Source organism: Triturus cristatus, chromosome 3_2, assembly GCF_964204655.1.
Source record: "Triturus cristatus chromosome 3_2, aTriCri1.1, whole genome shotgun sequence".
NCBI lineage: Eukaryota > Metazoa > Chordata > Amphibia > Caudata > Salamandridae > Triturus > Triturus cristatus.
In genome coordinates, this window is record NC_140584.1 from 1,193,733,404 (window position 1) to 1,193,760,907 (window position 27,504).

The following is a 27,504-nucleotide window of genomic DNA, read 5'->3' on the forward strand; positions in this document are numbered from 1 at the left end:
CTGCAAAGTGGGGAGGCATGGGTGAAGCCGTAAGGAATCTACAGCTAGAGTCTCTACCAGATAATGCGTTACTGAAGGTAAGTAAATTGTTCATCTGACTTCTAGCTGCAAATTCCTTACCTTTGAATTAGATACCCAAGCCATACCATCCCGGTGGTAGGCTGCAGACCAATACGTTAAACTAGAAAGTCCTGCAGGACCGAGCGGGCAAAGTGCACGCTGTGCTTAATTTGTGCCGGTGCTTTCCGGTGCTTAGCACTGGCACTTAATTATCAGGGCTGGGTCTACAAGCATTGCTGCACGTCATTGATTTTTATTTTTGATACTATTATTTACCTCACACCTGGACTGGTTGAAGATGCACAACACACAGTACTGTGGACGAGAAGTTGGCAGTGGCACAGTCTGAGTAACTTGGTACTCGTGAGATGGACAAGTAGACAGTCCCAGCGAAGCTGTGATGCTGTCCTTCGCCTGCATTCACTCCCACCTGTGGCCAGCCCCCTCTCCCTGCATGCCAGCGCAGCCCCCACCTGGGCCCCAAGCCCCAGGGGACTGGTTCCAGTCACAACATGCTTACAGCCGCCAAGGGAGGGGTATTTACGTCTCGCATGAGTATTTTTGGGAAACTCCGTCAAGCAAATAATTGAGGCAAAGCCGTTTTTTTGTCATTTATACGTCTTATAAAACAAGCAGGCAGGGTGGGAGAGCCAACTCACAGGCAGAGACAGAGGCAGAGGGACGGCCAGTGAGACAGGCAAGATGTGCACGTAGAGACAGTCACAAAGGGAAGAGGTGGCATGGACAGGCAGTCATAAAAATATAGACAGAGGGACGGGCAGTGAGACAGACAGAAAGGGACAAGCTGTGCGCGCAGAGACAGGCAAGATGTACACGCAGAGACAGTCACAAAGGGAAGAGGTGGCATGGACAGGCAGTCATAAAAAGACAGACACATAGGGCAGAGAGTAAGACAGACAGACAGAAAGGGAAGAGCAGAGACAGTCATAGAAAGATAAAGACAGAGGGATAATGACACAGACAGAAAGGGACAAGACGTGCACGCAGAGACATTCACAAAGGGAAGAGGTTGCATGAACCGACAGTCATAAAAAGATAGACACAGAGGGACAGACAGTAAGACAACCAGAAAGGGAAGAGGTACGACGAGCAGAGACAGTCATAGAAAGATAAACAGATAGACACAGAGGGGCAGTGAAACAGAAAGGGACAAGATGTGCACACATAGACAGTCTGGAAAGGGAAGAGGTTGCAAGGACAGACAGTCATAAAAAGATAGACAGAGAAGAATAGACAATGAGACAGACAGAAAGGAAAGATGTACCATGGGCTGAGACTGTCATGGAAAGATAAAGAGATAGGCACATACGGACCTGACCATCCAGGCAGTAAAAGCTTTTCAAACATGTGCAATAATGCCCACGTTGCTACCTGACAGATGTCTTGGACCGGGACACCCCGAGCCAAGGCCATAGTCACAGCCTTTCCCGTGGTAGAATGGGCCCTTAATCCCTCAGGGGGCTACTTCTTTGCCAAGGTATAGCAGATTTTAAAGCGGAGAACGACCCAGCGAGAAATGGGCCTTTTCAGCACTGCCCTCCCCTTCTAAGCTCCCACATACCCCAAGTAGAGTTGGTTGTCTTGAACTCTTTTGTGCGGTCAAGGTAGAACATCAATGCTCTTTTTGGGTCCAGTCGGCGTAGACACTTCTTTTCCTTAGAGGGTCGCGGGGGAGCAAAGAAGGTGGGCAACGTGATGGATTGACCCAGATGGAACGGGTTCACAACTTTTGGCAAAAAGGAAGCCTGGGTGTGAAGCACCACTTTGTCCGGAAAGGACATTAGATAGGGAGGCAAGCAAGATAACGCCTGCAACTCACTCACCCTCTGGGCCGAAGTAATTGCTACTAAGGAGGCAGTTTTGATGGTCAACAGCCGGAGGGGACAATTGTGTAGAGGCTCAAATGGAGCACACATCAGGTATGTGAGGACAATATTAAGGTCCCACTGTGGCATAACAAAGGGCATTGGTGGAAACAAGTGAGCCAGCCCATTTAGAAATCTATTTACAACAGGAGACTTGAGGAGAGAGGGTTGGTCTGGTAGCCGCAAAAAAGCAGGCAGAGCAGAGAGATAACCCATGAGAGTTCCCAACAGGGGTTGGGGAAGGGTTAGAATGACTAACAGGACAGTAGAAAGAGAAGCAGAAAGAGGGTCAATGGACATTTCTGTACAGTATAATACAAATTTCTGTCAACGGCAGGAGTATACCGTCTTAGTGGAGGGCCGCCTGGCCGGCAGAATAACATTACAAACTTCGGGAGGAAGGTCAAAAGCCATCAACTGCCTCTGCTCAATCTCCACGCATGGAGGCACAGAGTTGACAGGTTCGGGTGGAGAACCCTCCCTTGCTGCTGCAACAGAAGATCCTCCCGAAGGGGCAGCCTGATCGGAGGATTGATGCTCATCTTCAGAAGCTTTGGATACCAGACTCTCCTTCCACAGTCCGGAGCCACAAGAATGACTTGGTCCCGGTCGCTCCTGATCATCTTCAGAACCCTGGGCAGGAGCGGTATCAGCAGAAAGGTGTACAGTAGGCCTGAGTTCCACTTGCGATGAAAGGCGTCGCCAAGCAATAGCTGCCTTGGAAACTCTAGCGCGCAGTATTGCTTACACTGCACGTTCTCTTCAGAGGCAAACAAATCTAACCAACCCCACTGCTGAAAGATATCATGCGCCACCTCTGACTCAAGCAAAAAGAAGAACTATTGATGGACAGAATGCAGAACAATGTCATACATTCACCCCAGTACCGATATCTGGGCCTAAATCCATCGTTGTTTTGCTCACCATGCCATTCCAGTTTGGACCCAGCCATATGCAAATCAGTCTTGACCCTGTGCCCCATGGGAACAGTCCAGCCCGATCTGCCAGGCCAGGTCCTCCCTGGACTGGAAACAAGCATCCTAGGACCGGTTTTGGGGTATCACCCCTCTTCAGCCAGGATAGCTTGACTCCAGTGGCATGGAGAGCACGGGACTCACGTCTGAGCATACCCGTCCCACTTGGGGTGACAAATGCAAAAAACTATTGATGGACAGAATGCAGAACAATGTCATACATTCACCCCAGTACAGAGATATGGGTTTAAATCCATTGTTTTTTGCTCACCATGCCATTCCAGTTTGGACCCAGCCATATGAAAATCAGTCTTGACCCTGTGACCCATGGGAACAGTCCAGCCCGAACTGCCACGCCAGGTCCTCCCTGGACAGGAAACAAGCATCCTAGGACCGGTTTCGGGGTTTCATCCCTCTTCAGCCAGGATAGCTTGATTCCAGTGGCATGGAGAGCACGGGACTCACGTCTGAGCATACCCGTCCCACTCGGGGTGACAAATGCAAAAAGAACTATTGATGGACAGAATGCAGAACAATGTCATACATTCACCCCAGTACAGAGATCTGGGCCTAAATCCATCGTTTTTTTGCTCACCATGCCATTCCAGTTTGGACCCAGACATATGCAAATCAGTCTTGACCCTGTGCCCCATGGGAACAGTCCAGCCCGAACTGCCAGGCCAGGTCCTCCCTGGACTGGAAACAGGCATCCAAGGACCGGTTTCGGGGTTTCATCCCTCTTCAGCCAGGATAGCTTGATTCCAGTGGCATGGTGAGCACGGGACTCACGTCTGAGCATACCCGTCTCACTCGGGTGACAAATGCAAAAAGAACTATTGATGGACAGAATGCAGAACAATGTCATACATTCACCCCAGTACAGCGATATGGGACTAAATCCATCGTTTTTTTGCTCACCATGCCATTCCAGTTTGGACCCAGCCATATGCAAATCAGTCTTGACCCTGTGCCCCATGGGAACAGTTCAGCCGGAACTGCCAGGCCAGGTCCTCCGTGGACTGGAAATAAGCATCTTAGGACCGGTTTCGGGGTTTTGCCCCTCTTCAGCCAGGATAGCTTTATTCCAGTGGCATGGAGAGCACGGGACCCACGTCTGAGCATACCCGTCCCACTCGGGGTGACAAATGCAAAAAGAACTATTGATGGACAGAATGCAGAACAATGTCATACATTCACCCCAGTACAGAGATCTGGGCCTAAATCCATCGTTTTTTTGCTCACCATGCCATTCCAGTTTGGACCCAGACATATGCAAATCACTCTTGACCCTGTGCCCCATGGGAACAGTCCAGCCCGAACTGCCAGGCCAGGTCCTCCCTGGACTGGAAACAGGCATCCAAGGACCGGTTTCGGGGTTTCATCCCTCTTCAGCCAGGATAGCTTGATTCCAGTGGCATGGTGAGCACGGGACTCAGGTCTGAGCATACCCGTCCCACTCGGGTGACAAATGCAAAAAGAACTAGTGATGGACAGAATGCAGAACAATGTCATACATTCACCCCAGTACAGCGATATGGGACTAAATCCATCGTTTTTTTGCTCACCATGCCATTCCAGTTTGGACCCAGCCATATGCAAATCAGTCTTGACCCTGTGCCCCATGGGAACAATTCAGCCCGAACTGCCAGGCCAGGTCCTCCGTGGACTGGAAATAAGCATCCTAGGACCGGTTTCGGAGTTTTGCCCCTCTTCAGCCAGGATAGCTTGATTCCAGTGGCATGGAGAGCACGGGACCCACGTCTGAGCATACCCGTCCTACTCGGGGTGACAAATGCAAAAAGAACTATTGATGGACAGAATGCAGAACAATGTCATACATTCACCCCAGTACAGAGATCTGGGCCTAACTCCATCGTTTTTTTGCTCGCCATGCCATTCCAGTTTGGACCCAGCCATATGCAAATCAATCTTGACCCTGTGCCCCATGGGAACAGTCCAGCCCGAACTGCCAGGCCCTGTCTGAACTGGGGTGGTGGAGTGAGCTAAAGAATGATGATGGATTAAACCCAGATCAGTTGACTGGGGGTGAGTGTTTGATTTGCTCAAACGCTCCGTCCAACATCCCCTTTGGTATACCTCGGACTCAAGACGCCATTCGTGATCCGCTAGGCATCATCGGCTGAGTTTCTCCACTCTAGCGTACAAAGAACCTGCAAGGTGTTGAACCCTCAGGGTTATGCCCTGCTGTTCCAGCCAAGTCCAGAGACACAGGGCCTCTCGACAAAGGGTCCATGCCCCCACGCCACTCTGCTTGTTGCAGTGCCACATGGCAGTGGTGTCGTCCGTGAACACCTGCACCACTTTCCCTTTGACAGAGGGAAGAAATGCTTTCAATGCCAATCGAATCACTCGGAGCTCTAACAGATTTATATGGAGTCCTGACTCCGCTGAAGACCAGTGTCCCCTGAACTCCACCTCTCCCAGATGGCCGCCCCATCCCAGAAGTGAGGCATCTGTCACCACCCTGAATTCTGTTTGGGGAAGGGAGAAGGGTCTGCATTGACCCAATCACGGTTCGTCAACCACCACTGCAGATCTCTTGCAGTTCCTTCTGAGATCTGGACCATGTCGGTGAGACTTCCTCGATGCTGTGCCCACTGGAATTTCCGGTCCCACTGCAAAGCCTGCATACACCACCTGGCATTCTTTACCAACAGGATGCAGGAGGCCATGAGGCCCAACAGCCTCAGAGTCAGACTCACTGAAATCCAGGATAAAGGTCTAAACACTGGAATCATAACCTAAATATCCTGGACTCGCTGCTCGGGGGGATAGGCCTGAAACTGCACTGTGTCCAGAACTGCTCCAATGAAAGGGAGCATCTGAGAAGGAGTCAAGTGTGACTTTAGCACATTTATAGAGAAGCCCAGCGAATGCAGGAGGTCCACTGTAGTATGAAGGTGGTCGTCTTCAACAGCCAGTCGTCGAGGTAGGGGAAGACTGACACCCCTAACCTGCGCAGATGAGCTGCGACCGCCGCCATCATCTTGGTGTACACCTGAGGGGCACTGGTAAGGCCAAAGGGGAGCACGGTAAACTGAAAGTTCTCACAACCTACCATGAACTACAGGTAACACCTGTGGCTCGGCAGGATGGGGATGTGAAAATACATATCCTACAGGTCCAACGCTACCATCCAGTCTTCTTGGTCTAGGGCAGACAGAACCTGAGCCAGAGTGAGCATCTTGAACTTCTCCTTCTTGAGGAAGAAATTGATGGTCCGCAACATTTTGTTCTTCTTCGGAATCAGAAAGTAGCAGGAATAACAACCACTGTCTACTTCTGAAACCGGGACCCTTTTTATAGCTCCTTCGGTCAAGAGAGCTGTACATTCCTCCTGGAGCAATTTCAGATGATCCTCCGTCAGCCGTTCCTGATTTGGCAGAATGGGAGGTGGAAAAGAAAGGAAAGACAGTAAATAGCCCCCCTGAATGATCTGCAAGACCCACTTTTCCGATGTTATGGATCTCCAGGGGCGGCGATGGTTTACGAATTCTCCCGCCAACTGGGGTAGTGTGGTTTTGCAGACTCAGACTAAGAGTGCTTGGAGACTGCGGTTGCTACGGGCAAGGTGGCCGACGACTTCTGGCCTTCATTCCTGGGTCAGAACACATCCACGCACGTCTTGGCAGTCTGTGCAGAACGGGGGTTGGGTTAGGGCTGACGCAGCTGAAAGCCCCTTCCTTTGCCATGAAAGGAGTGAAAGGAAGATTGGCCATGAGGAGTAGAGGAGAGGCCCAAGGATCGGGCTGTAGCTCGAGAGTCATTGAACCTGACCAGGGCCGATCTGACTTTCCCCCAAAAAGACAGGTTCCATCAAAGGGCATGGCCATGAGATTCACCTGGACATCCACTGAGAAGCCAGTTGTCCTAAGCCAGGTGTGGCGCCTCAAGGCCACTGTCGTTGAAATCGATTGGCCCAGCGAATACGTCGTATCTAGACCACACGAATAGTGAATTTTGCTGCATCTCTCCCATCCCTGACTGCTTGGGAGAGCACAGCCCGGTCCTCCTACGGGACCTGTGGCAACACCTGCGCAACCGTCTTCGAAAGAGAGTGGGAGAAAAGGCCCAATAAGCATGCAGTATTCACCAACCGCAATGCCAGGCTGAAGGAAGAAAGCAATTTCTTCCCAAATACATCCAACCTCTTGGATTCTCTGTCCGGAGGGGTGGAAGCGAACACGCCCTAGGAAGTAGAGGCCTGCACCACCAAACTCTCTGGGGTGGGATGTTGGCTGAGGAACTTCGGATCACCCGGTGCAGGGCAATGCCAGCGTGCAACCATCCTATTCACAGGGGCCCCTGTGCTAGGCTTGGACCACGTGCCTAGAAGGACGTCCATAAGTGACTCATTGAAGGGCAAGAGGGGTTTGGAAGTGAAAGATCCAGGTTGAAGCACTTCAGTCAGGAGATTAGTCCTGACCTGCACTGAGGGTAGCTTTAGCCCAAGGACCTCAGCTGCCCGTTTAACCACCATGTCATAGGATGCCTCCTCCTCCGTGGCCAGAGTAACTGAATTACGTCAAAATCTGGATGAAGAGGCATTGTCCTATGTGGATGACATTTAACTAACGGATGATGACCTGGAGGAACACTTGACCAGAGTGAATACCATAATATTGGGATTCGCCTCTGAGGGCTACAAATTCATCTTTAAAAAATCAAAGATAGCCCACCTTAATGTCCTATTTCTGGGATATGAGCTCTCCAGTGAAGGAAATAGCTTAGCAGCTAACTTTTTAGAAAGGTGTGCGCTGCTCCAACCTCCAAAATCATTGAAAAATGTGCAATCAATACTGGGATTCCTGAACATTTGCAGAACATACATTTTGGATTACGTAGAAGGGTTAAACCTTTCTGAAATCGAATAGGACCCAATATTTCAGTTAGGCAATGGACACAGGAACTTAAAGATATCCTATGTTCCCTACAAGTGGACATGATAGCATAGAAACACTTGAAAACACGTGTGAATGTCCACAACGTAGTGATCCGTATAGTTGGGGGTCAATCAGGGTACACCTACCTAACATACAATGAAGGTGAAACAGTACCAATAGCATACAAGTCACATTTGTACACAAATGCTGAGATGTGTTTCGCATCAACAGAAAAAAACTGACAGCGCTGCAGACTGCTGTAGTGAGAGAAAGTGCACTGGCTCGGAGAAAACTAATAATTGTTGTGACTCCAGTACCGGCCTTGGAGGCTGCGACAAAGACAAGCGTCCCTGAAGCAAACGTCTTACATCCGAGATGGATACAATGGGCTAATTCTCTCACTGCAACAAACGTACAATACAAGTACGATCCAAATCTAAAAACACAAGCATTCCTGCAATACGAACAAGAATATCCTCTCCCGAATGAAATAATGCCTCTAGATCAGTATGAATACATAATTTACACTGACGGATCTGCTCAGCCGGCCATTGGAAGTAAACAAGAATACAGCGCTGCATGCACAATCGTTAAAGGACACATGCAGGATGGAAAATGTCATCCAAGTTGTACAAAAACACAATCTCTAGGAGATTGCACGGCACAGCTAGCAGAATTAAAAGCTCTGTTACTGGCACTGGTAAATACGGATCGAGAATTCCCCACACCCATTGTGTGTCATTCGTTTTACTTTGTACAGTCATACAATGAGTACTTACACCACTGGGGTCAAAATGGGTTCAAAGATGCAAAAGGTGGCATAATTAAGCACACAATGCTATAGGAACAGGTAGTGGAGCTGAAAAACGAGCTACCAAGAGCTCATGTGATACACACACCGAGTCATCAATGTGATGGCGTTCACGTTGAAAGGAATTAATTGGCTGATGAAGGCGCAAAGGGAGCTGTATGCACGGCTCCGTAGCTGCAATCACTCATTCAAAAACGATGCAAACAATGCTCCATTTGCTCAGATTCCTGGAGTGGGGGATAGAGTAATACCAAACATGGATCGCAGATTAGGCTTAATATTAGCTGCACACGACGGTATGGGTTCCGCGCATGCAGGGGTTACGGCGACTGTTTCCTCGCTGAAACAACACAATTGGTGGCCCGGATTAACAAAGCAGACTAAAGATTATGTCTTAAAGTGCGACATCTGCCAGCAGATGAAAGGCTCCACCATAACACGTCCAGCGCAGACACCATTATTAATATCAGATAAACCACTCACGTGTATTTATTTGAACCACTGCGGCCCCTTATAAACAAATGGGGCTTACAGGTATATCATGGTAGCAGTTGATTCCTGCTCGAGATTCCTATGGGAGTGGCCACAGCACTCGGCTAACACTCGAACTGTTATCAAAGATTTGCGAGTCTTTATAGGGACTTACATAATTTGCACATTCCATTCTGACCATGGCCTCGCGTTTAGCTCTCGGGCTTACAAGGAAGCCATGGGAGGTTTAGGTGTAGCATTGCGGTACTCCTCTCCGTACCATCCCAAGGGAAATTCGGTTGTGGAGAGGAAAAACCGGGACTTAAAGTAATCTTTAACAGCTAGGGTATTAGGTTTGGGTGGTAGTTGGGTCAAACATTTATATGGAGAACAAAGAGCCTTGAACAACATGCCAAGAAGTTCTCTAGGGGGTGTCACTCCTTATGAGGTCCTATTTGGGATGAGAATGTGGGTAGCTGATCTTGATTGTAAAGGCACAGTGGCGGATGAGAAACCTTTTGACATCCATAAACGTTTGGCTGTTTTACAGGATCTGAATGAATCCAGGGCACTACAAAGCAATGTCCAGGTAAGGAGGACCACCACTGGGGAAGTCAAGTCAGTCACGGCAAGACCTGTCTGGGTCCCTAAAGTCAGGGATCTGGTCCGAGAAAAAATTAGCGGACATAAAAGAATTTGGGCCATCATACAGAAAGCCTGTACCTGTCCTGGCCGCTGAAGGAACAAGAACTGTACTTCTGTCGCCTCTTGCCGGGAAAAAGGAAAAAAGATGTGTCTCCATTGACGTGATAAAACCACACTATGTGGCCAATAACTGAATAGTAGGCCTTGTGGACTCCTGAGTAGCAGATGCCCTCCTCTCGCTACTATACAGGAAGTTCAAACAGAAAGACTCATCACGTTCGAAGAGTCCCCAGCACAGAATGATGGACTATGCAATAATGCCATGGAACTCATTCCTCTTGAAAATGAAGTTCAAACTCAAATTCAAAATCAAAATGAAAGACATATTTCTATTCAACCAAACACTGATGTCTACATCAACATGCCTCAACAAGAGCCATCTACAAGTTCAACAAAACCTGCGGAACTATCAAAAATAGATCGAACTGCATCTGGCTATTTCATTGACTTCGATATGTTTTCATTGGATCGAAGTGAACCTGAAACAATGCCAGCCCAAAAAACTCATCACCAGCAAATCAAATACTTTTTAATCTTTCTTCAACAAACATACCTGGTATCACCTTGGATAGAATTGTGGGTAATCACCAGGATACTTTTCTGGATAGGCTTAGTAACTGTTTTTAGCATGCTTATTAATGAAACTTATCTTAGGCAAAGCTGTGCAGCATCAAAAGTGAATCTTATCCTGAAGCCTCACCTTTCTTCACATAGTGAGCAAAGAGACTTGTCATCAGTGAACATTACAGCAGTTCCTATACCTGATGGTATAGTGTGGGACAAGGTTGATTACGATATATTTGTACTTTTAAAAATACAACATTTAATTAAAATATCCTTAAATGATATCATTAACTTCAGTACATTCTCCAATGATTGGGATTATGAAACTAATAATATTTTGTCTGATTTAGAACAATCTGCTGCCTTTTCTAACAATGAAATGTTGGAAGACACATCAGATTTCAACACAATGTATTGCTATCAACATTATGGTCATAATCTTTTGCACAAATCTGCTAATCCCAGAAATGTTTTCACATATCACTAATGAGAACATTGCCCAACACCGCCGAAAAGCAGTTCAAAAACATTTGCACAGAAATGTTCATATTTTTCAGGGTTTAACATGTCTGACTCAGCCTAATATTATTACACCGACGTCAGCACAGAAAAATATGTTGACAAACACCAAACAGATTTATTCTGCTTCCTTTATTACCCAGTTGTCTGAACAAGGTTTCGATTTATGGAAAGACAAAATAGACACAAAATCAGTCTGGGGTTCTAGAAACTGGCAAGTCCAGGGAACAGAAGCTCTATTTAGAGCATGCCTCATTCCTCAGCAGATTATGTTTCTGCATGATACTGTGTAACAAACTACCTGTCTTGGAATAGCCAAGAATAAGGATTTGAACGCACCTCGGATTCCAACACCATCACACACTGAGAAGGGATTACGCTGGATGACATCATGCAATACAATAGATCAGACCCCAATTGTAAGGGATGGTTGGTTTGGTCTGCAGACACTTATAGATGTCAGGAAAGATTCAAAGGTACAATCGAAGGGTTCAGCATTCACAGGCCAGACCCATGCTGTGTACAAAGAGAACATCCAGGGGTAGTGACGTCATACAGTGTTGGGAAGTTATGCCTTGATCGGCCAAAAACCTCAACACTCACACAGGTGAAACAACACTTATCCTTACTTACAAAGGAGGTGAACCAATGGGGTTTTGTTATTAGGTCCCAGAAAGCCACGTCAAAAACGTTTCTATTATGCTGTCTATAACAAAATTTGGAAAATCTCCCAAAAAGAAGCTGCGGAGAGGTTACAAAAAATAAATTGGATTAACTCAGAGAGAGCTTTAGCTGTAGTTGACAATAGTATGAATACGTTAACTTTCAGGATATATTCACTGGGCAACATTGTATCTTCTGCTATTGATGTACTAGAACAAGATTTGTCCATACTACAGCACGGGCAAACACAATTGCGTTCTATTATGTTATTGAGCTGGACGCTGCAATCTTTGAGCGCAGGCTATGTGCCCTGGCGTTTTATCAACAGTATGTCTCTGTTTTCTGCATACAATCTGACAGAAAAACAGACAAAAAATGGCACAAAGGGGAGCAAAATATACAATGCTGCGTATTGAAAAACCGGACAGATTAGCTTTTACAGTGGCAGAATCACTGTCCACAGAATGGTTAATCCATGGCCATATAACTCTACCAGTCACAATTTTCCAATTTCAGTATTGCCTAGAACAACAGAAGCCAGATATGAAGAAATGGGTAGGGAATTCATTAAGGAATCTTGGAATTACCGTACAGATTTCGATGCAGGAGTGGTTATCTAGAAGTGTTTCTAAGCGGTACAAACTGTGAGAATGCTTTAAGTGGATCTCTCATATGTCAGGATATAATGCTGCATGGGCTTGTAATATTTCAGTAGCTAACTTATCCTGTCACTTGAGGGGTGCCCCGGCGGCCGTGATTGCTCCAGTGTTCAGGCTACTTTTGAATGGGAGTTACTTGATGCTGAACGATCAAGGTTGTTGTGGGATGCTTCCGGGCATCGCATACCTGGTAACCGTGAGCTCCAGGGTTACTTGCTGTATGCAAGTATTGTTTCCACCAACACATACAGTCAGGGAGGCGCATTTATGGCCTTCACTAGATGTTTCTTTAATACGGTTTGATACTTTGGGCAGAATGAAAGCCATGCTTCTACAGAAGACCATGCCCGTAACCTCCGCTTGAGAGACTTTTGATCTCCAGAACGCAAGGTCTTCAGCCGAGAAACAGGCACTCATGCGTACGAACAGCCCCTTCCATTTTGAAGAAATGATAAATCATATCTATAACATGTCTGATACGATGGGTATCATCCACCTATTTAAGAACATAGGTTCAGGAATGTAAAGCAACTTTCAGACGGTTCTCGGAGTTATACCAAACATTATACACTCCGTATTCGGAAGCATTTTTGGAGGACTTCCACTAATACTGTTTCTAATAGCAGGTATCCTGATTGTCATTTTACTGCTACACAATGGACGTCCCAGTCACTAAGGAGATGGAAAAAGCACTCAGGAGCATAAATACCATGATCGCATTGCATGGTACAACATCTGGGCACACCTAGTCTAAGAGAACTAAGTGCATCTTGGTTCTTGTCATTTAGACCAGTCTGGATGGACTGCATCTTACCTGTCCTCCGATGCCTGTTTTGCAGAGAAGAATGAGTGTTGGATCACTGCCTGACACTCCCATCATGTGCGCAACCGGATGTTGATGCTTTACTGGACCCGATAATGGCCCATGTTCTGCAGTGTCCCCAGCATATTCCAATGTTGATGGCGCCATTCCTAGAGCCTACACAGGTAGTCATGGCTCCTGTCGGAATTGATACCGGCTCCTCCACTGACACCCAGGCTTTAGACCACGCACAGGCTGTCCCAGCATCGGCTGCAGGCAGTACGGAAGATCATCTGTGCTCAATTAACATAATCTGCGTGGTGTTACATGGATCGTCGTCTGCGAAGGCAGGCAACAGCAATGTTGCGTCTACCAACAAGGACACATTGTGTCCTGGAAGAAATTCGGCCTGTTTTAAGCAAACTAAAATTGGAGCTCAAAAACAAATTGACACTTTTTATGGACATGCATGGCTTTCAGACACTTGTAGAAGTTCGAACTATACACATAATAGAGCTATGGCTTGAGTGATAATTTCCTTTTTTTCATTTTAAAGATTTTGTTGAATTTTTTAACCATTTTTAGCACAGCTATTAATTTTTCCTGTAATTATTTGCCTACCAGTGCCTAGTTAGCCTAGTCGTACGGTTAGAATGTAACTATGACTTCTAGTCAGATAAGGAGTGGGTGTTATATTCCATATAGGTACCCTAATATAGACTCAGGTAACATCATAACTCTTCACCAATATTCTCCCCTACATTACATACATAACGGTTCTTCGGGACTGACCTTTTAACTAGATACAACACTGCACACAGAATGCAGGATTTTCCCTGGTAAAAGTCTCATACATTATACATGAGGATTCTTGGAAGCACAGCAGGACTACCATCTCCTGTATAATATCTATGTACAAAGTTCATTCCCCTACGTCATCCTAAGTCAGAGAAAGTAATACAGTGAGGTGGAACCCCGCGGAGACATATGGGTATATCTACACCACATCTTGCTAAGACAGGCAGAGGAGACCAGGACTTCCCGGACGACACACTGACCAAAGATGCTGAGGTTCCTACATGCAGATCCTCCAGCTCACAGTGGTCTAACATCCCTTGCGGGGTGTCCAACCCGAGACCAGGACGGGGTCCCACAGTCTCTCAATCCAGGTAATGCAGTTGACTTTATCCTAGAGGGATTCTTGGCTAGGTACACTTAGGTACATCTAGTTAGGAAGGCATTGTAGGAGTACACACTTTTTATTATCATGTATTTTATATACTCGTATGTATTCAGGATTATTGCAAAATGGTAGACCTCTATCATCCTTTTACTTTCATAGTGCTTCTATTAATTTATATCTGTTACTGTCTAGAGGTTGTTGCAGCTCATCTATTTTACACTAGAATAACAACTGTTTAAAAATGCTTATTTAAAAACATCCAGACCATATCACTCTCAGAAAATGTGAGCACGAGTGACTAAGCGAAAAGTAGTACACTGTTTCCACGGTCCTGAGGGATCAGGGTTGTCATGTTCGATGGTTGCCAAAAACTATTCTCTTCTTGGTAAGAGGAGATTCTAGTGGCACTGTGAGTTGGCTGATACAGAAGGCCAACATACCCGGTGGGGGTGTTTAGAATCAGTCTGACACCAGTCCTACAGTGTATGTTGTCCGAACGCGCAGATCCTGTATGAGTTTTTATAGGAACTACACGACAGAATGCTCTGCCGTTTTATGTGCTTGATCCTTCTATATGTAAATTATTGTGTGGGGAAGGGTGGGGTTGTATACATTGGTAAAACCTAATAAAAATAATAATTAACAAAAAGAGAGCTTAGGTGTGCCTGGATGGGCCATCACTGGCAGGATGGGAGGGTGGAGCTGGGCACGGCCCTACTTACACTTGAAAAGGCTGTTTTCTGCCTCCACACAAAGGGCTGCATACCCCCTGTAGTTGGAGCAAGGGGAGGAGGGGCGAGGCAGGAAACATGTGTATTTCAAAGGGAAACCTCTAGAAGCTTCACTCACTTCAATGGAGGCACCTGGTATAAATATTGGACCTCAGACACCAACTCTTCAGTACACTTCTAGACCTGTGGAGACTCTGCCAGGAACAACTGCTGTACTGCTGAAAGGACTGGCACTCTGCAGGACTGCTGCTCTGCTGGACTACTGCCCTGCTGCCCTCCTGCCTGAGTCAGAGGTATTTGGACCTGCACCTGAACCTAGGACTCCCAGAGTAACTCCAAGGGCTAATCTGCTGGCCTCCTGTTCAGAGATACAGGGACATAACACTCACAACCACCTGAACCAGCACCTAGATCCATCTAGAGCAAGCCCCTGACCACACAAATTCCTGAACCCTTGATGTGGCCTCAGAAAGGCTGAATTAAAAATTTTGGGCTCTTTGTGACCGCGAATGAGCCCGTTGGGGCCAAAACCTTGCTGCTCTCACAGCCTGCCAATGTGAAGTTCTATCAACCCGACTCTTCACACTACAGCATTAACCGCTCGCGGGAAGCACCACTGCGAAGCTCCGACCACAACGACAAACGGGATCATCATGCTATAGTGATGACCGTCCGCGACGCCAGGCTTACTCTTCCTGTCACATCGACGAATGTCCACGATGTTTTTCGGGGCACCCTACACCGCAAACAGGACTCTTTGCGCTGGACAGAGAAGGCAACTTTTCCTTTGGACTAACCTAGTCCCTGCATCCAACTAGTCCTCCATCACGGCAGGCCTGAATTTATGACTTAATCTCAATCTTGCATGACAAAATAGCTGCGAGTGGCACTTTAGGTTTTTATTGCTATTTTCACTGAGATCTTTAAAATTGCATAGCTCTGGTTCTACTATTTACTTGTTAAAATCTACTCTATTTTTCTAATTTGGTATGGGGTCCTTTTTGTAAAGTGTTTTCATTTTATTACTGTTTGAAGTGCTACACAAATACACATTGCCTCCAAGATAAATCGTACTGCTCTGTGCTAAATCTACCAGAGGGTTGAGCCCAGGTTAATTTAGGGTTTGCTTGTGACTTCACCCTGACAAGGATTGTGGTTGCTGCTTGAGTAGGGTTTCATCCCTCTCAATCAGTAACCTAATATCTTACAAAAGACTTATAACATACCCTGAGAAAAAGAGGGATCCTATACACCACTGAGATAAGTGTAAAAATATGCTCTTTATACAGAGCTAATGTGAAGCACTTTACCCTATTATGTGAAATGAGGACATAAGGGCCTTTTACAACACTGAACTAATCAAAAGAGGGTCATCCTACTACAATAGCTAATAACAAATTGGACCTAGCATTGGCAAACCATGCTTCTTTTACTTAGTTACTTTTACTTAGGTAACCAGAAGCTCCCAGCCTTTCTTTACTGGGAACAGGAGGATCTTATTATACTCTTAGAAACAACTGAGTCTTCACTGAGCACTTCCTGCACCAAAGGAACTAGAAGTTATATCTTGTATGCCATGGTACGGTAAATTCTCCATCCCATATCACAAAATGGAAATTACCATGAAACCACAGAGAAAATAGGAGGCTACTTATTTATAGAACCACATTAATGGCCTTCTTTTCTAACACTGAGGTAAAAAGGTACACGTAATTTTGCTTTACAGGAGAGGGAATCTTCATCTACTAAACCGAGTGAATAAAAAAAAGTAATTATAATTTTATTGCAACACTGGCACCAACTCAGATCGCTGCTAGCCTCCAATCTACACCCCAAACCCATCCACCCCTACCCTACCACCAGACCAAACAATTAACACGCCTGACACACCAGACCCTAGACTCGATAAAATCCTTCTCTCACTACAATATATTAAAGATGACCTTCAAATGCTACAGAACCTGATCTGGCAGTAACACAAGATTAAACGACAAGCCAATGATAAGAACTGGAACGCTCATAGCAACAGCCCCACACTCCAGCATCAGTTGCAATTAAGATCCCCTAAGCATCCGCCCCCAAGATGGAGAACAGTACCTAACCGCAATTCCACAACCCGACTGATCCGCAGGAAAAATACTCTAACTGCCAAGGATATACATTCCCTACTCCTTTCTTACGATCCCCCACACCCAGCCAGACCACAGCAGACCCGATCAATCCGAATAAACCCTCCCTAATCGAAACCATCCATCTCATGACACACAGAGCTCCTACTCACAACACCAGGGGTATAACCCTGGAGAATCTGATGCAAGTTCCATTAACACTGGAACCTCCTACTACCACCAAGCCGCGTCTCAAATGCATTCTCCTAAATTGTAGATCAGCCTCAAACACGCAGCTGACATAGATGACCTAATACTCACTCATGAACCTGACCTCCTATTCCTAACCAAAACATGGCTAAATGAGTCATCCACACCAATCCTAGACATTCTGGTTCCCCCCAAACATGACATCACCAGACTAGACAGACCTGATAGACTAGGAGGTGGTATTGCCTGCATTCACCGGAACAGTCTCTCAGTGAACAGCTCACCTTCAACGGATCTATCTTCATGTGAATACCTCTGCTTAGATATCACAAGTAATAACAAACCAATCACTTCACTGCACATATTCTAACACCCACCAGGCGATAACATCACCTTCATCGAGCAATTCATGGACATCGTGACCACTCATACTGGTCAACATAATACCCAAATATTCCTTGGCGATTTCAATCTCCACTGGAACGACCCTAACGACCCGGCAGTAAATAGCCTCAAAACATTCCTTTTGGTCCTTGACCTCACCCAAATCTGCAATAGCCCCACACATGTCAACGGCTCAACCACAGACTTGGTTATTGCCAACCCAGAAGCTATCCAGCTTAGCACAATCCTCCCATGTGATTGGTCCGATCATCATGCTATCACCTTCTTCATCAAGGAATCAGTTAAACTACGCTCAGTACAACCTTCGAGACCTAAAATATGGGTGAGAAATCTAAGAAAAACCCTCACAGACCTATCCACATCCACCAGTGTCAACCTCCTGCTCCCCCGGAAGACCTAACTGATGTTCAAGCTTTGACACTACTTTAACTCTATGTCCTCGATTTTAGATACAACCGCACCTCTATAACTGGAGGATCTCCACAAAAGACTCTAAACCTTGGTATGACGGCAGACTCAACGAGGACAGGCGAGCCCTTAGATTAGCTGAAATGCGATGGAGGTCATCGCCATCCACGGATCACCTCAAACTGCTCAGATCCACCAGAAACTTGTACTATAGAAAGATCAGACACTCAAATGCAAACATTTTCAAAAATCAGCTAAATCAATCCTAGAACCGACCCAAAAAAACTATTTCAACTAGTCAAAACTCAACCTAGTGGCTTAGCTCGCCCTCCCCAAGCTGGACAATGTACGCCACCCAGCTGCGAAGAATTTTCGTTCCTGCTTCACGAACAAAATGGAACTCCTGAAAACGGACCTACTTAAGGCCTCATTAGCTCAGTCTAACTCTCTGAAGAACTCATCATCTCACATTCTAGCAACCCCAATCACCTGCTCATCTAAGCTCGCACTCAAAAATAACGCCTCCTGGGCCTCCTTCACAACCTATAGTGAAGAAGCAATTCTAAAAGCACTCACGTCCTTGAACCCTTCCAACCACTTCTCAGACCCCCTTCCTGCAAACTACCTCAAAGATCTCATACCGGCATTACTGCCACTTTGAACAAAGATTATCAATGTCTCCTTAGTCCAAGGAATTATTCCTGAAATTCTCAAATCAGGACAAGTTTCCCCCATCCTAAAAATAACGACGGCGGACCCCACAGACCTAAATAACTACCGACCAATTTTCAACATTCCAACTCTGTCTAAACTCCTAGAAAATTGTGTTCTCAGCCAGTTAGACAACCACATCACCAATTTCCAGCTGCTCAATAAATTCCAATCTGGCTTCCGGGCAGGGCATAGTACTGAATCGGCTATGACCCACATAGTAGATGATGCACTAAGAATCCTAGACCAGAGCGAAACCTGCCTACTTATCCTGCTTGACTTACCTTCGGCCTTTGACACCGTCAAACATGATAATCTTCTAGATCTCTTGCAATACAGAATGGGCTTATCAGTACTAAATTGGTTTACCTCTTTCCTCCTGAATAGATCCCGAAGGTTCAAGGTCAACCAATCCCTGTCCACGACCATCCCAGTCACATTAGGAGTCCCGCAGGGCTCCTCCCTCTCACCTACACTGTTTAACCTATTCATGGAGCCGCTCACTGAGATTCTCGACTCATCAAATATCCACTTTCACATGTACGCAGATGACACGCAACTATACTTAAAGATAAATTCTCCAGATGATATCAAATCTCTCAATCTAACTTTACAACATACTCAGTCATGGTTGACTGAAAACCACCTCAAACTTAACGCCCTCAAAACTGAATTCTTACTAATCAGCCCACCGAATCATCCATCCAACATACATGAATGAATTAAACAACTTACAGTGTTCAACTGCCAACCTCTTATAATCGATTCAGCAAAACCACTGAGAGTAACTATGGACAGTAACCTAAACATGTAAAAACACATCAGTGCCGCCGGAAAAGGAGCAAACTTTCAGATGAACACTCTGACAAAATTAAAACCCTTCCTCCCAGTAAATTACTTCAAACTGGAAGGCTGAGCACTAGTAATTCCCAGACTAGAATATGGTAGTGCAACTCTCTGTGGACTCCCTAGATCTACAACTGCCCCCCTAAGAGCATCACTCAACTCAGCGGTCAGGCTCATCACAGGTTCCAAAAGAAATTGCCACACCTCCCCTGAATTCAAAGTGCTCAATTGTCTACCCTTTGAAGCAAGAATTCAATTAAAAATCGCCTGCATGACGCATAAAGCCATACATCACAACACCCTGAGGTATCTGGCCCAGGAACTGGAGCTTTCGTGTGGAAACAGATCATCCAGGAGCACCAGCAACCTCATTCTAAAGCCTCAAAGATTTGCCAAGAAGAAAACATATAACCACGCCTTCTCTGGTATTGCTCTAAGCATTTGGAATGCACTACCCCCAGAAACCAGACTTAACCCCTCAACTGTCTCCTTCAAAAAAGAAGTAAAATCTCTTCTCATGACGAAATTCACTTGAACATTGAATCGGACTCTTAGAACAACCAGCTGGAACATAAGACATTATTTCGAAATACTATGCTTCTTTTGTACATTGTCTCTTTTGTTTAATGACCTCATTTGTAAAGCGCTCTGATACCCGCAAGGGTCATGTTCGCGCTATATAAAACCCTCAAAATAAAAAATAAAAAACTAAGTCTAGTGTTAAGCATAACTCAGTTTTTGAAAACTAAACTAAGGAGAAAGTTAACCTGATCTCAGCACTTGGAATTGAAAACAGTGATCTCTTACCTTTTGTTGTGCTCAATTTACAGGTGTAGATTCCACTGTCATCCTCATGGACAGAGTTCAGCAGCAGTTTGCTCTTCCGGCCATCGAAATGCATCTTACAGTTAAGTAGTGCAGGCTGAAGGAGTTTTCCCCGAGAAAGCCAGTCTACATCCACATCTGTGGGGCCTGTGACCACGCACTCGAAAAGTGCCATCTCACCTGCATTGACCGTGACGTCTTGCATGGGCACAACCACTGCTAGAGAATTGCTCTCAGGATGAGCTGGAGGAAAAGGGTAGAGAAAATCATCCATGAAGCGATGAGAGAGGATGGCGAATACACGGAGAGCCGTAAACAAGAAGAGACAGGAGATAAACAATAACTGGGACAATGAGAGGCATCGAGAAAAAGCAAATGAGTGAGTAGCATGTAAGGGACAACATGAGCAGATGGAAGGGAGAATGCCACACGAGGAAAAAATTATTAATAGGGTGAGAAAGAACAAAAATAGATCAAGAGTGATAGAGCAGGAGAGGGAGAGAAATGATAAAGAGATAGTTAAACAGAGGGGAAGAGTAAAAACACAGAAGTAAGGGAGGAGTCTGAAGAGGACCAAGAAATGAAGATCAAAAATAAAGAAGAGAAATTGTGGTAAGGGAGAAGCAGAAAGGAGAGTGAGTGAGAGAGAGGGAGAGAGAGGGAGAGAGACAGACAGATACAAGATAGTGGTAGAAATGTCCAAAGAGATTACAGAAGAGGAGAGAAAAAACTAACTGGGAGAAACAAAAACCGCAGAACAAAAGTGATAGCAAAAGCACAAGGGACACTAAAGATAGAAGTGCTCGAACAGAAAAGGAAATAGAGATTGAATGGCAGATAAACAGAAAATGTGGGCTGCAAGGTTTGACTCCCATGATTGGCTGCATAAAAAACAGCATCACACAATAAACTTCAAAAGTTTCAAATCATTTGTATCTCTCGAAGATTTCAGGTGATCTTAATCTCCCTTTTAACAATTACTTTAATAATTGACATTCTTCTGTCCTATTTATCAGCTAAAATCGTGGCTTACAGGCTGTTACGCCGTCATAAGCCAGAAAATGTCCCTTGAATAGATGTAAAAGAGTAATAGATGAACCTTAATATGTATTAGATCGTAGACAATTTCCAAAAAGAGGTTGGGACAATTTGCTACTGCACCTGTCCAAATTACAATAAACAACAATAGTGTACGGACCAGGGAAGGCAGCCCCTTTCGCCCCCCTTTTTTCTAAGAAAGCCTCAGGACTTTCCTTATACAAATTGTAGAACTTTTTTTTGGCGTCCAGCACAATATTTTAACAATCAAAATCATATAATTTTCACATATAATTCCATTATTTTGACACAAAGCACAAACTACATCAATTTGTTCCATAGAAATACCTTTATTTATATATATTCGCCTTCTTAATTTGAATAGAAGAATTATTTTCTTTTTATAAATATAATTAAAAGGTAGCCAACACGTTTTGTCTGAAGACTTCTTCAGGGCTTCATATATATGTTCTTCTAATACAACAAATACACTCCGGTTTTATTTGCTATACCTTTTCGGGGTAAATTATTTGTGACCTCTACCTCTGAGGTATCTGCCAACCGATGTAGTGATCATAAAAAAGGGAAAATTGCAGAATTGCTTTATCCAATTTCGGATCACAGAGAAAAGGACTGTGTTGTCCTTTTTGTAAATTCCATTAACACTGTGAGTAAAATAGCTCACAACATATCCATAATCCAATGCAGTGTGAGTATGATAGCTCACAACATATCCCTAATCCAACAGCGTTGGATTATGGATATGTTGTGAGTAATCATACTCAGAGTGTTAATGGAATTTTCAAAAAGGACAACACAGTCCTCTTCTCTGTGATCAGAAATTAGAAAAAAGATACTCTGTGATTTTACCTTTTTTTATGATCAACACATCAGTTGCCGGATACCTCAGCGGTAGAGGCCATAAATAACTTACCCTGAAAAGGGATATCAAATAAAATCAGAGTGTATTTGTTGAATTTGAAGAACATATATATATAGCCCTGAAGAACTCTTCGGACGAAAAACGTTGGTTACATTTGAATTATATTTATAAAAAGAAAATAATTATTCTATTCAAATTAAGAAGATGAATATATATAAATAAAGGAATTTCTCTGTTTTGTTACATGAGCCACAAAATAAATAAATAAAGACTGGCTGAAGTTGAACACAGCAAAAAAGAGTAAACAATGTCAGGCCGAGCTAGAAGAATAAAAGAAAAAATTGGAGTGAACAAGAACTGACTCAGTTTTAACTCTAATAACTGAGCAAAACTGGTGAGAATGAAAGAACAGCATATCTCACCACACATGCCAGAACTACGCGTGGCTTAACAATGCAGTCAATACCACGACTGTGTCGTTACCACGAGTTCCAATACAACGCAAGTCATTACGACATCTTGATTTTGGGAAGAGCTGGCCTTTGGATTAATTAAAATTACTATTCCAACTCCAGTAGGTGTATTAGTAGGGAAGGTGTTGACTTAAAATCTAACACCAGTCCAACACCGCATGCCCTAAAGCAAGTTGTTGTAATGACTTGCGTTGTAATGGAACTTGTGGTAATGTTGCAGTCCTAGTGCTGACTGCGTTGTAAACACACTACGATGTAATGCCTGTGTTGTAATAGATGTTTCCCGAATGTACACGTCAAAGTTAGGGCCAGATTTATAATCTGGCAGATGGCCTGATTCTCTGTCAGGGCGACAGAGTAAATTACTCCACTGGCCTAATGGAGGTACTATCCACCAGATTTAGAAATTACGACTAAGCAGGCAGTCATTTCTTAAAGCATTGCCGGGAACCGCCATCACGGCAGTTCCTGTCAATGCTTTTTGCAGTTTAGTGCAGGACTTTGTCAACATGACGGAGCCTTGCACCAAACCTTTTCCATTTTTATTTGAAGACAATCCCGAAGCAGTAACCTTGTGAGTGCAGAATTAGCACTGTGCCTATAAGCCCAAGGCAAACATGTGTCTCTATAAGTGTAGGCTAAATGGCAACCTGTATGAGTGTGAAGATGGTGGCATGCCTGTTTGTGTGTGCTTTAAGCAGTGTGGCGATGTGTGTGCAGGGTATGTTGAGACCCATATGAGGATGGGTTACACTGCGGGCCCCTAAAAGTGTACAAGGGCATGGTAACAAGCGTGGTTGCATAAGTGCAGGGTAAATAATGTGCTCACATGTGCAGGGTGGGGGGGTGTTTCTGTGTGAGTGATGGATGTGAGTTGTGCTCATCTGAGTGCGCGTGAGCTGTCTTTTTCTGGGAGTGCATATTCCCATATGTATGAGTGTTGTAAGCAGGTGTATGCCTATGTGACAGCAAATGAGTGCTGTCCCCATATAAGTGCACAGTGAGTGGTGTGCCTGTGTGATTATAGGGTATGCATTGGGCTTCTGTGAGTGCAGGGTAAGTGGTGTGCCTGTGAGTACAAGGTGAGCAGTCTGCCCTTATGAGTATATGACAAACGGTGTGGATTGGAATGTGACGACAATCTTAGTGGTCTATCCATGTGAATGCAGGAAGATTGATGTACCACAAGGCATGGGAGGTTTGCCCGTGTGACTGACAAATGAATGAAGGGTGAGTAATGTGCCTGAATCATCTCAGGGATGAGTGGTGAGTGCCTTAGTGAGTTCTGTGTGAGTGTTGTGTTTATGTGAGTGCAGGATGGGGGTATGCCCCTGTGGATGCAGGGTGGCCTGGGTGTTTATGTGACTGCAGGGGTGCATTTTTTTGAGTATGCCTGTATGAGTGCAGGGTGAGGGGTGTTCTTGTGTGAGATCAGATGTGCAGCCATGTGATTGCAGGAGTGAATCTGTTTGATTACTGAGTTTTGTGCCCATGTGAGCGCAGGGTGAGGGGTGTGTGTGTGTGACTGCCGGGTGCGCGAGGTGCATCTGTGCATGTGCTGGGTGAGAAGTTAATCTGTATGAGTGCTAGATGAGAGGTGTGCCCATATATGTGCGGAGTGAGAGGCATGTCTGTGAGTGCAGGTGTTTGTCGGGTGGTGGTGTAGTCCTGTGATTGCAGGCTGAACAGTGTATCTGTGTAAGTGCAGGTTGAGAGATGTGCACATGTGAAGTCATGGTATCATGCCTTTTTGAGTGCAGCATGGTGTACAAAAAAGCCAAACATACTGGGATTGCCATGCCTTATTTAAATCGTTCACTGCATCAGTAGCAGTTGCTACCAATCGGGTATTAGCCGGTGCAGGGGGTGCGGTGGGAGAGGAGGGCGGAGGGAATGTAAAAAAACACTTTCCTGTATACGGCCGGCCCCTGCCTGTCCTCTGTCCTCTTCTCTTCTCCCAGGCAGAAGGAACCAGGAAGCACACAGACTCGCCTTACCAATCACAACGCTGCCTTACAGCAGCATTGTGATTGGTCTAAGGACTGTGGTTCAGCGCTCAGACAGGGTCTGGGAGGCTGTACATGTTCTCCACCCAGGCTTTACATGCAAAGTGTGCATGACTGTTTGGCCGTCCCGAGGAAGTGCCTACCACTCCTCCCCAGCTCTAAAAAGCCCAGCCCCGCCCGCCCCCAATCAACTGAGTCAGTACAGTTAAATAAAATGATAATAACGTTGTGTTATTACCATTTTATTTTTCCATTTGGAATTGCTCAGTGGGGCGACGATCTTCCACCATAGTGGAGGAGCTGCCACTGCAGTGCATCAAAAGAAGCAAAGAGGTCAAGGAGGAAACAATGAATTTCAAGTGTTAGGGAATTCTAAATAGCATGAGGTTAGCGAAATGGGGGGGAGAGGTTTTGAAAGTTTTCTTTTCAAAAGAGGGATGGGGAATAAAAGTGGTGCCTTGAACTACTGCAAAGAGCTCTGGGAAATAAATGGCTGTAACAACTGTCAAATAGTACTATGTTACCCATTCATTGATGTTATAGCTAGATAGCTGAGCAGGTATCTGATCTTCAAAGGTTCCTTGAAACGTATGACCCAATATCTTCTTCAGGCAGACCCCTACATGTTGTGACCTACCACTCAGGGAGAGCTCTTACCCATGCCTGGATTATTATTAAGCAATGGGAGGACTAGTTCGCAAAGTCGCTAAGCGATGCTGCTCCTCACTCTGCAGTCACACAGGCACACCACTGACCCTGCGTTCACACAAGAATACCTGTCACCCTGCAGTCCCAGAAGCACACCGCTCCATCCACTGCACTCCCATGCACTAACTCTGCATTCCCACACCACTAACGCTGTACTCACACAGGCATACCGCTCACCCTGAAATGCTTACTCTGCATTCACACCTGCAATCCTGTGCTCATCTCATACTACCAAACCTGGCACTCACACACTGATCGCCTTGTACTCCCATTGTCGCATGGCTTTACATAAATGTTAGATAAAATTCAGGCCTATTTGTATGGTAAACACAAGACACACTAACTCTTTAGAGTTTGCATGTGTGTACGAAACGTGGCACTTACAGAATTAATATCACTGAACATTAATGACAGCTAATGAACAAGTTACTTACCTTCAGTAATGCCTTATCTGGTAGAGACTCAATCTAGCTACAGATTCATTACCTTAGAATTATCCCCTGGCATCAGACTGGATCTGGAATTTTTTTTCGGGAGCAGTACACCTGCTCGCCGGTAGCTGGAATTGTTTGGCTTTATGTGGCATCATCTGTGTTGTCCGCGCCAGAAGTGATGTATGCGGTGCCTACATAGGCGCTACCCCAGCACACTGACGCCAGTTTGTTTTCACGATTTCTCATGCCAGAAGCTAAGAACCATGAAGAGTACTGAGCACTAGCATGTAAAACCAGGGCCTAGAAAAGGGTAAAGGCACTAAGTCTTTAAATCCGTTTGCAGAGCAGGGAGGATGGGTAGATAGGTAAGGAATCTGCAGCTAGATAGAGTCTCTACCAGATAAGGCGTAATGGGTAAGTAACTTGTTCAACTGATAGATACTTCTAGCCACAGATTCCTTACCTTAGACTAAATACCCAAGCAACAGCATCCCAGAGGAGGGTCTACAAAATGATTTCACACTAGAAAGTCCTGCAGGACTGAGCAGGCAAAGTGTCCGTCCCTTCGGACCTCACTGCCCAGGGAGTAGGGCTTAGTAAACATGTCTAGAGATTCCCACGTTGCTGCCTGGCAGATGTACAGGACTGGAACTCCACATGCTACTGCAGTGGTTGCAACCTTGGCTATGGTGGAATGAGCACATAAACCCTTAGGGCATTGCTTCTTGGCCAGTGCTTAGCTGATTTTGATACAGAGCACGATCTATTGAGAGATGGTAGGTTTCTGTACCACCTTCCCTTGCTCAGCTCCACATTCCCCACAAAGAGTTGTTCTTCAACCTGGAACTCTTTTGTGTGGTCAAGGTAAAATGGCAAAACTCAGCCAGTGAGGTTGTTCTTCTTCCTTAAAGGGGTGAGGCAGAGTGTAAAGGGTAGGCAGGGTGAAGGACTGGCCTCCATGAAAGGGAGTAACCACTTTCGGTAGGAATTAAGCTTCAATGTGAAGGACCAGGCTTATCTGGGAAGATGCTGAGGTATGGAGGCTTAGATGACACATCCTGAAGCTCACAGATCCTCCTGGGAATATGTTTTTGCCATTAGAAAGGCCATCTTGACAGTAAGGAGCCTGATAGGACAGTTGTGTGAAGGTTTGAAAGACGCACATATCAGAAAAGTCAGAACTAAATTTAAGTCCCACTGAGGCATGATGAAGGTGGGTACAAGTGTTGCAGACCTTTAAGAAACCTACATACAATAGGGGACTTGAAAAGGGATGGCTGATCTGGCATTCAGAAATGCCTATGTGGCAGAAAAATAGCCTTTTAAGGGGCCCAAAGCAGAGCCCTGCTGGCCAAGCGAAAGAATAAACAGAAGGACCTGAGAAAGAGGAGCAGGAAAGAGTTAACCTGTTTTTCTGCACACCATGCCACAAACTTTCCCCAGCAGCAGGCGTATTTCATCTTGGTGGAGGGACGCATAGTTGTCAAGATGATATTACAGACTTAGATCGGAAGGTC

The 27,504-nt window shown here is 45.3% G+C and overlaps 1 protein-coding gene across 3 annotated transcripts in view; it reads right to left on the bottom strand.

Annotated features, from left to right (window-relative positions):
* SPEG (striated muscle enriched protein kinase) overlaps positions 1 to 27,504 on the bottom strand; it is a 1,671,639-nt gene that overhangs the window by 919,895 nt on the left and 724,240 nt on the right. For all 3 annotated transcript variants that reach the window (XM_085650107.1, XM_085650106.1, XM_085650108.1), the window contains one exon: positions 20,428 to 20,688. In XM_085650107.1, coding sequence (XP_085506233.1) covers positions 20,428 to 20,688 — 261 coding nt within the window. The remainder of the gene's footprint in view (positions 1 to 20,427; positions 20,689 to 27,504) is intronic.